General features: G+C 44.0%; 1 protein-coding gene and 1 long non-coding RNA gene across 4 annotated transcripts in view; one reads left to right on the top strand and one right to left on the bottom strand.

The window, feature by feature from the left end:
* The window catches only part of PSD3 (pleckstrin and Sec7 domain containing 3), a 555,746-nt gene that overhangs the window by 69,919 nt on the left and 471,608 nt on the right, over nt 1-14,219 (top strand). Inside the window, exon 1 of one of the 3 annotated variants that reach the window (XM_007961789.3) lies at nt 2,919-3,122. The exons of the other annotated variants lie outside the window; for them this stretch is intronic. Coding sequence (XP_007959980.1) covers nt 3,102-3,122 — 21 coding nt within the window. The 5' untranslated portion in view covers nt 2,919-3,101. Of the gene's footprint in view, nt 1-2,918; nt 3,123-14,219 lie in introns of those variants that run through there. 3 annotated transcript variants of the gene reach the window in all.
* LOC140712294 (uncharacterized) lies at nt 1,337-2,770 on the bottom strand. Its single transcript, XR_012093822.1, has 2 exons — nt 2,488-2,770; nt 1,337-1,427 (listed from the first exon to the last, which is right to left on the bottom strand). It is a non-coding gene; the product is annotated as an uncharacterized lncRNA (long non-coding RNA).

The following is a 14,219-nucleotide window of genomic DNA, read 5'->3' as shown; positions in this document are numbered from 1 at the left end:
GAAAATAGGTGAAGAAAAATATTACTGAAGTGTTTTAGGAAGTTTATTAATAGAAAATATTATGAGGGCAGTAGATAAAACTATTGTGTGACTTTTCTGGATTTGGTGATGTTTGTGGGATTTGTCAACTCTTAGAAATTTGTATTTGAGATTTTTGTCATTCTAAATAAACATTCACGTTGTACTAAAAAAATAAATATTCCATAATCTGGGCTATTCAGTGAACTTCAGAAATAAGAAGGATTAACTGTATGCATGAATAATACATGATGGAATTTCATCTTCCTTTTCATTTCTTCTTTTGACCTGCAGTATATAATGTCTTGCCTACTATATAGTCTTTCTTTCCACACCACATACATTAGGGCTCATGGGAAGAGGTGGGGGAGGAATATGTTATTGGATAAATATACACTAGCCCATGCCTAGGTGGTCTGCATGCCTCCTTTCTCTTTTTACCAAGGCGGGAGCTTGTGTATTCTCACACTGAACTTGAGCACTGGGGGCTATGATAGCAGAAATGGGGATTCTTACTTCATTTTTAATATTTCCAAAAGCCTAACAAAATATTTACACACAAAATACATGCTGGCAAAACGAAATGTCAATGTTTATTTGATTTGCTTTAGGCTTCATTGCCTTAGTAGTGGTAACACTGGCTAATTTATGATGATCAGAACCCCTAACCATTTTACCTTTATTTATAACAGGACGAATGAATGATTATTTAATACATGTGATCAGCTTTATAAGTACAATTTTAAAATATTTTGGCTTCAGGGATAAAACCAATTAAAAATTCCCTTTGCAATGAAAATGGGAAACACATTTCTGTGGCTTAGCTTTTGAAATGCTCCTTTATTGAACATTCACTATAAGCCAGGAGTTTTCCATAATTTATCACGCTAATAACACTTCTGTAAGGCATTATTAACCCAATTTTATAAATGAGGAAACAGAGGCTCAGATTATAGATGTCTATGCCCAAGTCCCTTAACTAGAAATATCACGTAAATCTATGTCCACCCTGCCTCCTATATGATTAGTTATTTTTTTTGTTTATGAGTTGGTTAATTTCCCAGGTAAAGGCCAGTAGGCCAGTGGTCAAGCCGCAGGGTAGCAACTACATTCTGTACTCGGTCTTACTTTTGATGCTTTGCCAACAAAACCATCAGACCCCAAGGTTCAAGGAAGGCAGGAGTTGACTGGGAATAGGCACACCAGGACTGTCTGTAGGGTATGTACGCAAGGGTAAAGGGAGATCACAAACGAGAAATATGCCTGTATTAGTCCATTTTCACACTGCTGATAAAGACATACCAGAGACTGGGCAATCTTCAAATGAAAGAGGTTTATTGGACTTACAGTTCCACATGGTTGGGAGGTCTCACAATCATGGCGTAAGGCAAGGAGGAGCAAGTCACATCCTACGGGAATGGCAGTAGGCAAAGAGAGAGCTTGTGGGGCAAGCTCTCCCATTTTTAAAATCTTCAGATCTCGTGAGACTCATTCACTATCACGAGAAGAGCCCAGGAAAGACCCGCCCCCATAATCCAATCACCTCCCACAGGGTTCCTCCCACACAACTGGGGACTGTGGGAGTTACAATTCAAGATGAGATTTGGGTAGGGACACAGCCAAACCATATCAATGCCCAAGTGACTGGGGTGCTTCCAAACCTACACATCTGCTCACACTGCTGCTCTGGCAGGGGGAGCACGAGTTGTGGACGTGTTTCTGAAGTTGGAGTGAATTTGTATAAATGCATATACTCCCTCATGCTGGTTCCTCTGGTGGGTGTCCAAGGCTGCCTTTGATAGATTCAGATGGGGCAGCCAAGGCAAAGTGGGTGACTCGTGGCCTTGGTGCATCTCAGCTATGGTCACTAGGCCGCCTATGCTGGCATGGTGGGCGGGATCGTGGGGTCACCAGGGAACCTGACTCCACTCCCATCTCTAAGCTTGGCCAAGTCAGTCACTTCTTGTTATTGGGGCATCTTCTACCTGTCACTTGAAAAAGACTGTTCTTTGGAACAATAAGGCGGTAACACATACACGGGACCACCCTGTAGCCGGCCACACAGTTTCCGCCTTTAGGTGCTTGGATCCACTGAACGGACCTCCCAGGAGGTAAACAGGGCGGATTTGAGGTCTCTCCGTCCCTGTACCAGGGGAGGGCGCCGTTCCAGCCCTTGCCTTTGCGGCACAGATCAAAGAACGGAGGAAAAAAGGTGCGGGTCCGAGGCGCTAATGATCGAAAATGCAGTTTTAAGTGACCTCTCCCCGCGCACGCATTGTCGGTGGGGACAGTCCCGAGGCCAGGCTGTGGGGCGCCTGGGGGCACTCGCCTCAGGGGGAAATGGATCTTTCAGGGCTCGACAGGTCCCCGAGACTAAAGGCTCCGGCCGCGGCTCGGTGCCGGGGGAGCCGGGTCAGAGAGGCCGGGACCCCGAGGGACGCCTAGGTGCGTGTCCCGAAGCCCGCGTACCTCCAGGGCCCCGGCGAGACGGCGCCCAACTCGCGGCTCCAGTCACACGGCCCTTCCTGAGAGGAAACACCAGGGAAAGCACCTCTCACTTTTCTCAGGGTGGGAAAACTGTGAAGGAAGAAGACAAAGCAACAGGCAGGTTTCCGCTCGCGGGCTGGAGGCCGGGCCCAGGGCGGGCGCGCGGCTGCGGGAGGCAGCGGAGGGTCCAGGCCGACCCAGGGCTGCACTGCGAGGGTCGGGGTCGCCTCCAGCCTCCCCCGGAGGCCCCGCCCTGCCCTGGAGACCCCGCCTCCGCCTCGGAGGCCCTGCCCCCTCCCCCTCCCCGAGGCGCCGGCCCCGCCTCTCCGCCCTCCGCCCTCCGCCCCCCGGGCCCGCCACCACCGGCCCCGCCCGCGCCGCCTTCGCTTTGACGTTACTCGGGGCCGGGCGGGCGACCGCCGCGGGCTCGCAGCCTCGCCAGCCTCCGCCAGGGTGCGCGCGGGCTGCCGCCGCTCGGCCGCCCCGGGAGCCCAACAAAGAGCACGCGGCGCTGGCCGCCGGCACTCGCGCCCTGAGGCTGCGGCCCCAGAGCGCCCGGCGGCGGTTTCGGCGCGCAGCCGGGCGGGCGATGGAAGATGGAAGGAAGGAGCGCCGCGGTGAGCTCCGGGGCCGGGGCGCGGGCGCGGGGGGCGCACGCGGCGCAGCTGTCCGACGTGGGGTTTGTGTTGCTTTGTCGCCGCTCTGTCCCCCAGCATCCCGGGGCCACCTGGGTTTCTGCTGTCTCGATAGGTGCTGGGTACGATTTTCCTCTTCGCGCTTGCTTGCTTTGTGTTTGTTAGGAGCCCAGCAGGGTCAACTTTGTGGTCTTAAGGTTTAGGGGTTTTAGTTCATCCCTCTGCTTTGAAAACCTCAGACGTGGGAGAAAAGCTATCAAAAGAAGGCAACGTGAAAGAGGACCTCATATGTCGATCTTCCTCTGCCCAGTCAGCTTGTATTTAGGGACTATCACGTTTCTGTCAGAAAAAAAAAAAAAAAAAAAAAAAAAAAAAGAACAAACACGAGAAAACAAAACCTAAACTAAACAAACTTGAATTGAGCGAGCAAATAGACAAGGGAAGATTATTCGGTGCAATTCCCAGGAGCTTTTACAGATGTTTAAGTCATTCTGTTTTATATGCATTTAACTTTATCCGCTGTTTTCAGCTTTCAGTTCTGGCGAAAGATGTTCGGATTTTTTTTTTTAAACACATTCACACCTATTAGAGAACGTGGGTTTAGAATGTTGTTGGTGATCTAAATAATAAATGTTTCGTTTTGCCATTCCCCTCTATGTCAAAGGATGTTAAACGCCCACTAGGCAGAGAATGGAATGGGCACCGCGATTGCATTTTCTAGACACTGGTTATCCCGACAGTGGGATCCAGGATTTCCGCTCCAGAATAACTCTTGAGTGGGTCCAGGTGTTGGTGTAGGGAAGACGGAGATCTGGAAAATTACTGTAAGTGGGATTCTGGCGACAAATGCCTCAATGCATTCATTGTAATTGAGTATGTGCAAAGGATTTTGCAAAGCCCGGTAACCAGGTGAGCAGGATGGGATTTCTGCTTTCAAGGAGCGTGCTTGAGAGCTTCCTAGGAGAGACTTACGGGTAGGCTACCATGGAGGATCTCAGAGGAAGCTTCTGGCCTCCGGGCTTGGAAGTTCTCAGAGAGGAGCTGGCAGTTATGCTGGACCTTGAAAGGGAGGGGTTGGTTGGATTTTTGTGAGATGTGAGGGAAAGGATGTTCCCTGCTGAAGGAAAGGAAATTCACTTTCTACCCTTTTCCAAGAAATGATCCTTTCTTTTCTGAGAGTATTTACAAACCAAGAGATTTTCTTTTAAAAAAGTCATGAAATTCCTCTTCAGCAATTGAAAGTGTAACATGCTTAACATCACCAGTAAAGCAAATGCAGAATAAATTAGCACCTTTTCAACCAGTTTGTAGTGGCTGACTGGATGTCCTTCCACAACTTTTTTATATCCATCCACAAGTGATTTGTCTTGTTAGACATTTCATTAATAGAAGCTGTTTGTACCAACAGGAGTAGAGTGGTATCAAGGAAGAGACTTGGATCAGTAGGTAGGACACCTAGCTTAGAGGCTTTGCCACTGGCTGGGTGCGTTTTTGCCACTGTCTTGGACAAATTATTTAACCTCTGTCGTGACAGTTTCCTGGAAGGGTGAGGGGATTAGGTGGATGCTCGTTCAGAGCCTTCTAGCCCTACTATGTGATGTTTCTACGCCTAGACACGTTTTATGTATTACTTATTCAGTGACGTACTCTTCATTTCACATTCGAAATATCTGTTTGTGTGTTCTGTGAATGGATCAGCACTCTTATCCTGGCCATTGAATGTGAGAGAGTGATTACAACTACAAAGCTAAAATAACCTTATTCAGGCAAAATTCCATGGTTGAATTTTTTTTTTTTTAAATGTTAGCATAAGAAGCTTGATTTGCCAATCTTAATGTGTGTTTTCTTTAAAAAAAAAGTTTTGTTGACACTGTTCATTTCATTGGTGACCAAAGAATAATATATACCTTATTATGTACGTTGCACTTAAGCAATTGAATTCTGCTTTTAATTAGATGCTAGCAATTTAAAAAATTTGGTAATCTTGGAAATTCTTCAAGGCTAGTAAATCTTGGGGATTTAGAAATAAAAAAATGAAATAAGATGAAATTAGCTCATTGAAAAAGAAAAATTTAGAGGTACTTTCTATCAATGGCTCTGCCCTCTTTCTAAAACCTTGATATTTACATACTTGTTTGCCAACCCTGATGGAAAATTATTTGAGTGGAATTTAGTGTGGCATTACATTGAAAAAAAACATGTCCATGGTACTACTACTTTTGGAGGTGATATTTTTTTCTTTTATAGAAATTCAGGAGTGATGTGTCAGGCATTATTCAAAAACTAAGACACCAATGTGGTGATGGGTTAATTGCAGTCTTGGTTAAGAGATGCTGAGGCAAAACCATGCGAATATTAAAATGTGTATCTGCTTTGGCTTCAAGACTGGTTTGTTTGAGGTTTACATGGGGTAATGTCATTTGAACATTACGAAAAGAGTGTGTCATTGGGTTTGGGTTGGATTGGGAGGTGAGTTATGGATAGTGATCGTTTCCAATTTTTGGAAATGAATTCTGACATGACTGAGATTGAGTCAGACTGTCAAAAAATAATCTGGTGACCAAAATCTGTGGAGTTCAGTATGTGAATCAGGCTTATAGGAGGCTGGGGGTCTAGTCTGACCTTGAATTACTGCTGTTGTGATTCTCACCAGTTAGGGGTTCTTCCCAGACCATCTGGGCCAAGCACAGAGGTCCTTGACTTCCCTTTGCTAAGGGTGGAGGTGTTTTCACTTTGAATATTGCCTCTCAGTTCTTTCCAGTTCTCTTACAGTTAAACCAGCCTGGCTTTCATTTAGGAGAGTACAGGATCCATGTGAACTTCTCCAGAGCGTTTGTTCGGAGTGCCCGTATCTTGACAGCTTGTGTTGTTTGTGATATTGTATGCAGACTTAGAGATTTGCTGGAAAGAATTTAAGTGGTGGCATTATTTTTTCAAAGAGTGTTTCTGAGTTACTTTGACCATCTTTCAAGGACATTTTTCACAAGCTCCAAATTAAGTAGTGTTGTAGTGACTGTTGCAATTTACCATGGAGAAAAAGGATAATTTGCAGCATGTAGTTAACAAGTTATTCTTAAATCCAAATTACCAAATGTCCATGCCTCATTTGAAAATAAGGCATAACTCGTAACATTAATAATGAATCTTTGCTTGTACTATCTTATTTATATAAAAATAGCACAAGTCCCTGCAGTGCTTGTTTGCCCTACCAAAAGAAAGGTTTTTCACTGCACCCAGAAGGTCAACAAACTTGGGCCCCGTTGGTGCCTAGTGGGCAGGGACTTTGTTGACACTACAGGGCACAGAGGTGGCAGAGCATTTTCTCTCTTGGTGACACCCGTGATGTGAGGGATCCGCCCGCTCTTCTCCCCTTCCTGCATGTCTGAGCCAGGCTGTGGCCATGGAAGACCATTCACTCCTTGAGGCTTACTTTGCAGCAAACAGCCATATGGTTTGAAATTCCCTCTCCTCTGAGTATACATCAGTGAGATGAATCAGAATAATTTATACATGTGGAAGGACATTTTTAAAAGATTATTATTGGAGTTAGGGATTTAGGATAACTGGGAAAATTAACATTTTGACCTAGGCTGGTGTTCTTTTCTTACATAGTATTTTCATGTGGGTCTTCTGAGAAAGCAGCCTTTTCTTTTAAGTTTCCTGTTAAGTCCTGATTTTGTTGTTGTTGTTGTTGTTGACACAAGATCTCACTCTGTCACCCAGGCTGGAGTGCAACGGTGCGATCTCAGCTCACTGCAACCTCTGCCTCTCAGGCTCAAATGCTTCTCTGGTCTCAGCCTCCTGAGTGGCTGGGACCACAGATACACGCTACCGTGCCCAGCTTAATGTTTGTATTTTTAGTAGAGACGGGGTTTCATCATGTTGCCCAGGCTGGTCTCGAACTCCTGAGCTCAGGTGATCTGCCTTCCTTGGCCTCCCAAAGTACTGGGATTACAGGCATGAGCCACCATGCCCGGCCAAGTTCTAACTTTTGGAAAACGCTTGTTTTAAGTGATATTTTCCAGGCATGAGGCATTTTTACAATCACAGCTAATATTTATTGAGTTCTTACTTGGGTTGTCTCCCTTAGTCCCCATGATAGCCCATGAGGTCAGTACTGTCATTATCTCCATTCTGAAGTTGGGAGAGGTTAAGGAACCTACTCAAGATCCCACAGTGAGTAACTGGCAGAGCTGAGACTTTAAACTCCAAGGTCATCCAAGTTTCTTAACCACTGTTCTGTTTTTATGTCTGAAAGTTAGCACTGTGTGTTGCAGAAACTGAGCTCTTTGGCTCTAATATTTAGATTATTTGAGTCTTGGAATCTGAATATTGGATGACTAATTCATCATCAACCATTATTTTATACATTTGTTGGCTTCATAGTGGGACCAGATTTGTTGTTTGGCTCAAGAGATAGAAATGGTGTAATTAAACAACGACAACAACAAAACCCCTGGGGTGTCTAAAAGGATCGCTATAGGACCACATGTGAGGAGTTCCACGTAGTTATATGTCATTAACTGGAATTCACAATAAAGCAGATCAACAAATTAAAATGGAACGTAAGGCTCACCTATTTTAATTTCTAATTGCATCACCTTAGAGAAGTGATCTCGAGGCTTCAACCACAGTGGGTGTTGACACAGAGAAGACTGCTTTTCCTTGTTATTTCTTCCCATGAGCTGGGGCTTAGAGGTTGTTGAGAAAAGGAGCTTGAAACAATAAGGAGGAGGATGGGGAATGAGCCCAGGGCATTCATAAGATCAGGCGGCAGCTGCTCCCTGTTTCCCTAGCCTTCTGTTCTCAGACCTTTGCTAAGAAAAAGTGAATTATAGAAATGGAGCAGCTTGGTTTTCTTATGCCTATTTGGTCTGTGGACAAGAGAAGCAGAAAATTTAAATGGAAGCAGCTATAGCTTCTTTTGTTTGGCCTCTAGGAGATTACTGGTTAAGGGCCAGTGGAACTGCTTTTCTCTGTATATGGAAACTTACATGCTTTTTTTGAATGTAGATTTTCAAAAACTTGTACTTTCCAAGAAGTTATTTGATAGGCACAGTTTTAGATTGAGTCATAGGACACTGGGAGAAGGGAAATTTAGGTGTAAGAGTGATGACACAGACGATGCCATTAGATGGCTGCTGTCTTTGTGACTGTATTATTTTCTGGCAAAGTTAGATTGGAAAAATGCTGATAAATTGACAGCAGGCTTTTTGATCTTCCAGAGTGTCTCCTCTGGCTCTGCCTTCATGTCCCTACAAGGTGCAAGCAGTGAGTGTTTCAAGAGTCAAGATATTTCTTGAGTCTGAAACTTTGTTTAAATATCAGAGTTCCTTTTGGGCAGATTTTGATGTTTTGCCGATTCATTTCTAGTGGCTACAAAAGGTCTGAGAGCCGCCTTCCCCACCTACTGATGCTTATTTCTCTCTATAAAAATCTCCCTTGGCCGGGTGCCGTGGCTCACGCCTGTAATCCCAGCACTTTGGGAGCCCAAGGTGGGCGGATCACCTGAGGTCAGCGGAGTTCGAGACCAGCCTGGCCATCACCGTGAAGCCCTCTCTTTACTAAAAATACAAAAATTAGCTGGGCATGGTGGCAGGTGCCTGTAATCCCAGCTACTTGGGAAGCTGAGGCAGGAGAATCGCTTGAACCCAGGAGGCGGAAGTTGCGGTGAGCTGAGATGGTGCCATTGTAGTCCACCCTGGGCAACAGAACGAGACTCCCTCTCAAAAATAAAAATAAAAAATCTCTCTTGAAGAAAAGTTAACTATTGCTTTCCATGAGCTAATATCTGACAGTATCAAGGCAGAGACTGAAGTACAGATATTATTATGCTATTCATTTGTTCTTTCAGCAAATATTAAATGCTTACCATGTGCTGAGCTCAGTGTACGCTCCAAAAATCCTTGTCCACTGACCTTGGCAAACCTCACTTGGATCGTACTAGTGTGAGTCAAACTTCACAATCAGCAAATACTGAAACTACAGTACCTAGGAACTCAGAACTTGTGAACTTGATAGAATCAATGCAGTTACTGCCTGAATCAGCATTGTTCAATAGAGCTTTTACTCTGATGGAAATGTCCCATATTTGCCCTGTCCAATAAGATAGTCAGTAGCTACATGTGGCTACTAAGCATGTGAAATGTGGCTAGTGAGATTTAAGAACTGAATTTTAAATTTTATTTAATTTCAATAATTTAAATAGTTTCAGGCAACTAGTAACTACTACATGAGACAGTGCTACTTTACAGCAAAAGTGCTTTTTTAATAGATGGCATTATCTGTCCTGGGCTGTCATTTCTCTCCCTCTCTTTATTTATTTATTTTTTTTGAGACGGGGTCTCACTCTGTCGCCAAGGCTGGAGTGCAGTGGCAAGATCTTGGCTCACTGCAACCTCTACCATGGGCTCAAGCGATTCTCCTGTGTCAGCCTCCAGAGTAGCTGGGACTACAGGTGTGTACCACCACGCCTGGCTGTTTTGTATTTTTAGTGGATACAGGGTTTTGTCATGTTAGCCAGGCTAGTCTCGAACTCCTGACCTCAGGTGATCTGTCCCCGTCAGCCTCCCAAAGTGCTGGGATTACAGGCGTGAGCCACTGGGCCCGGCCGGTTGCAGTTGACTTTTTGTTGCAAGCTGTGGATGGTTCCCTAATTTCTAGCCCTCTTTGAATCTGCCTAGCATCACAGTGAATATCCAGGTGGGCAGTGCTGCATATCAAAGCTAAGGTGTTTTGGGGACACCTGCGGGGCTGTCTGGGAGGCCCAGTTGATTTTCAGTGTAGATGAAATTGACAGGAAAAATGCCTGAATAGCATCTATATTGGCAAGGATTGTGCTAAGTTTTAAAGATAGGTAAGTGAAGGTGCCTGTATTCCTTATAAGGAACACTGTAATAAACCCGTGGAATGGAGACAAAGGTCGTACTCTTTATCCCCAAATACTTTGTAGTGACAAGTCTGGAAGGTAGAAAGTCACATTCACAGGCTCCAGGATTTCTTCAGAGTCAGCCATGTAGGAGTAATCTTGAGGATAGCAGTGTGAAATTCTCATGGTTAGACCTCTGTTGAAATACATTTTAATTTTGAGTTTTGTAATTTGTGGTGGAAACACAACAACATCAAGGCATAAAGACAACATAAAAACACAACATAAAAACATCAGATGCAAAAGCGTGGGGATAGGAAGAGGAGAAAGAATGACATCTATTTAGTATTTATTATGGGCTAGGTACTATGTGAAACATAGTATGTGTGAGTGTGCACATGTGTGCATCTGTATGTATTTATATATTCTTTTTAAAATTTTTTTGGGATGGAGTTTCGCTCTTGTCACCCAGGCTGGAGTGCAATGGTGCGATCTCGGCTCACTGCAACCTCCGCCTCCCGGGTTCAAGTGATTCTCCTCCCTCAGTCTCCCGAGTAGCTGAGATTACAGGCACTTGCCACCACACCCAGCTAATTTTTGTATTTTTAGTAGAGACGGGGTTTCCCCATGTTGGCCAGGATGGTCTCAGTCTCTTGACCTCGTGATCTGCCTGCCTCGGCCTCCCAGAGTGCTGAGATTACAGGCGTGAGCCACCGTGCGTGGCCTATATATCCTTTATAGTATTGAAAAGTAGGTGGTGTCTCCATTTTCAGAGGATGAAATTGAGGCTCATGGAGATAAAATGGGATCCTTTTTAAAAACAACTTTATTGAGATATTCACATACTATACCATTCACCCTTTTAAAGTGTAGATTCATTGATTTTTAGTATGTTCATTGAGTTGTGCACCTGTCACCATAGCTAATTTTAGAGCATATTCATCACTTCAAAAACAAAGCCCAGGCCAGGCACAGTGGCTCACACCTGTAATCTCAGTACTTTGGGAAGCCAAGGTAGGAGGATCTCTTGAGCTCAGGAGTTTGAGACCAGTCTGAGCAACATAGTGAGACAGCGTTAATAGCAAAAAAATTTGAAAATTAGCTGAGCATGGTGATGCGTGCCTGTAATTGCAGCAACTCAGGAGTCTGAGGCGGGAGGATTGCTTGCGCCCAGGAGGTTGAGGCTGCCGTGTGTCGTGATTGCATCACTGTGCTCTAGTCTGAGTGACAGAGTGAGACCCTGTCTCAAAACAAAACAAAACAAAACAAAACCCCCCAAAAATTCCGGACTCATAAGTTGCCACCTCTCCCTGTTGCTCCTGTTCCTCATAACAGGCAACTACTAACCTGTTTTCTGAGTCTGGATTTTGCTGTTCTACACATATCATGTAAATGAAATAATACAAAATATGGCCTTTTGTAGCTGGCGTTTTTTCTCATGTTTTCAATGCTCATCCGTGAAGTAGCATGTGTTAGTACTTCATTGCTCGTTACTGCTGAATAGTATGCCATTGACTAGGTGGGTCACATTTTATTTATCCATTCATCAGTTGATGTGTTGTTTCCACTTTTGACAGTTGGAAATCATGCCATTCTGAACACAAGCGTACAAGTTTTGTAGCCATTCTAATGGGTGTGAGGTGGTATCTCGTTGTGGTTTTGCTTTTCACTTCTCTAATGACTAATGATGATGAATATAATTTCACGTGCTTATTGGCTGTATTCGTCCATTTTCACACTGCTGATAAAGACATTCCTGAGACTGGGCAATTTACATAAGAAAGAGGTTTAATGGAATTACAGTCCCACATGGCTGGGGAGGCCTCACAATCACGGTGGAAAGCAAGAAGGAGCAAGTCATGTCTTACATGTATGGCAGCAGGCAAAGAGAGAGCTTGTGCGGGCAAACTCCCATTTTTAAAGCCATCAGATCTCATGAGACTCATTACAATCAAGAGAACAGCATTGGAAAGACTCACCTCCATAATTCAATTACCTTCCACTGGCTTCCTCCCACGACACATGGGAATTGTGGAAGTTACAATTCAAGATGAGTTTTGGGTGGGGACACAGCCAAACCATGTCATTGGCCATCTGTGTATTTTCTTTGGAGGAGTGTCTATTCAGATCCTTTGACCGTTTTAAAATTATGTTATTTGTCTAGGTACTGTTAAATTTTAAGCATTGTTTTTATATTCTGGGTTCAAGTCTCTTATCAGATATATGCTTTGCAAATAGCTTCTCTCCTTCTGTGGGTTGTCTTTTCTCTTTCTTCTTCCTGACCTTTGAAATAAGTGAGGTTCTTTATCTTAAACAGAGCACCAGAGGGCTTAGCACAGTTCTGGGCCCTCACATATTTTCCAAAGTGAGTTAACAAAACTTTAAGTATGATGACTTGTGTAACAAATATTGTTGTTTAAATATCTGGTTGGAAGAAGGATGGAGATTTAACCTTTGCCTGAGCTATTTGAGAGGGACGAGAAAGCTCTGAGGACTTGAGACTCTTATGTATACTGAAAGGAAATTCTGGAAGCCAGTTCTCTGAAGAGTTTTATGTATAGAAAATAGTGTTCTCCTCCTGGATTAGACAGAGTATTGCTTGAAAGGAGGACACACTACCTAGAAGACCCTTCTTGATCTTTTTAGATACTGTAATGTCATGATCTAAATAGTGTTTCCCAAACTTGTCTATCAAGAATTACCTGGTTTCAGATTTCTAGGGCTGCCTGAAGATTCTGGTACAGTGGTTTTGAAGGAGCAGTCTTCATAATCACCCCATGTGAGTCTTAAGATCGGAATGTTTGGGAAACTGATCTCACCTGGTAATAATGATGACCTTAGTGGTTGCCGCTAGAACTTAATTAGTTCTCTTTAGTGGGTGTGGTCTCCAGTTGACAAACATCCCTCATCAGGGAGATTAAAAGTTGCTGATCAAGCCAGTCTGGCTACGTTGCTTACCTCATCACTGGGTCTTGATCCAAGACAACCCAAGTCCCCCACCCCCACCCCCCACCCCCTGCCAGTGTGGTAGAGATGGTTCATAAAAATTTAAACCAGGCTCACAGACATTTTCAAGTTTTAAGGTTGCCACCACTCTCTTGGGAGGAATCCTCCCTCCTTCTTCCCTCCTCTTTTAAAATGTGTTCATATTTTCTTACCATTGCTGAATCTCTGGAGGCCTCCCGTAGCCACACAGATCTCCATGAAACTCAATGGGGAGAAAAGGGCATGGAAAGAAAAATAGACATCTTACATAATCTCTACATTTTGCTTGTTTTATGTGGTTGATTAGGGTCTCCTGAAGAATTTCAGGAGAGTGAAAAGTGTGGAGTTGGGAGGGGGAGACTCACTTACCTGAACTCTTTATTTTTATTTTTTTAAAGATGGGGTCTTGCTGTGTTGCCCAGGCTGGAGTACAGTGACTACTCGCAGGCACCATCATAGCTCACTGCAGCCTTCAACTCCTGGCCTCAAACAGTCCTCCTGCCTCAGCCTCCCAATTAGCTGGAACTACAGGGGTACCATTGTACTTGGCCCTGTTCTTCTTTTATTTTTTTTTTTTTTTTTTTTTTTTTTTTTTTTTTTTTTTTTTTTTTTGTTTTTGTTTTTTTGTTTTTTTTTTTTTTTTTTTAATTTATTTATTATTATTAAACTTCAAGTTGTAGGGTACATGTGCACAACGTGCAGGTTTGCTACATATGTATACTTGTGCCATGTTGGTGTGCTGCACCCATCAACTCGTCATTTACATCAGGTATAACTCCCAATGCAATCCCTCCCCCCTCCCCGCTCCCCATGATAGGCCCCGGTGTGTGATGTTCCCCTTCCCGAGTCCAAGTGATCTCATTGTTCAGTTCCCACCTACGAGTGAGAACATGCGGTGTTTGGTTTTCTGTTCTTGCGATAGTTTGCTAAGAATGATGGTTTCCAGCTGCATCCATGTCCCTACAAAGGACACAAACTCATCCTTTTTTATGGCTGCATAGTATTCCATGGTGTATATGTGCCACATTTTCTTAATCCAATCTGTCACTGATGGACATTTGGGTTGATTCCAAGTCTTTGCTATTGTGAATAGTGCTGCAATAAACATACGTGTGCATGTGTCCTTATAGCAGCATAATTTATAATCCTTTGGGTATATACCCAGTAATGGGATGGCTGGGTCATATGGTACATCTAGTTCTAGATCCTTGAGGAATCGCCATACT

This window comes from Chlorocebus sabaeus, chromosome 8 (genome assembly GCF_047675955.1).
Source record: "Chlorocebus sabaeus isolate Y175 chromosome 8, mChlSab1.0.hap1, whole genome shotgun sequence".
Lineage (NCBI taxonomy): Eukaryota > Metazoa > Chordata > Mammalia > Primates > Cercopithecidae > Chlorocebus > Chlorocebus sabaeus.
The sequence above is the reverse complement of the archived record's forward strand: the minus strand, read 5'-3'. Positions and strand labels throughout refer to the sequence as shown.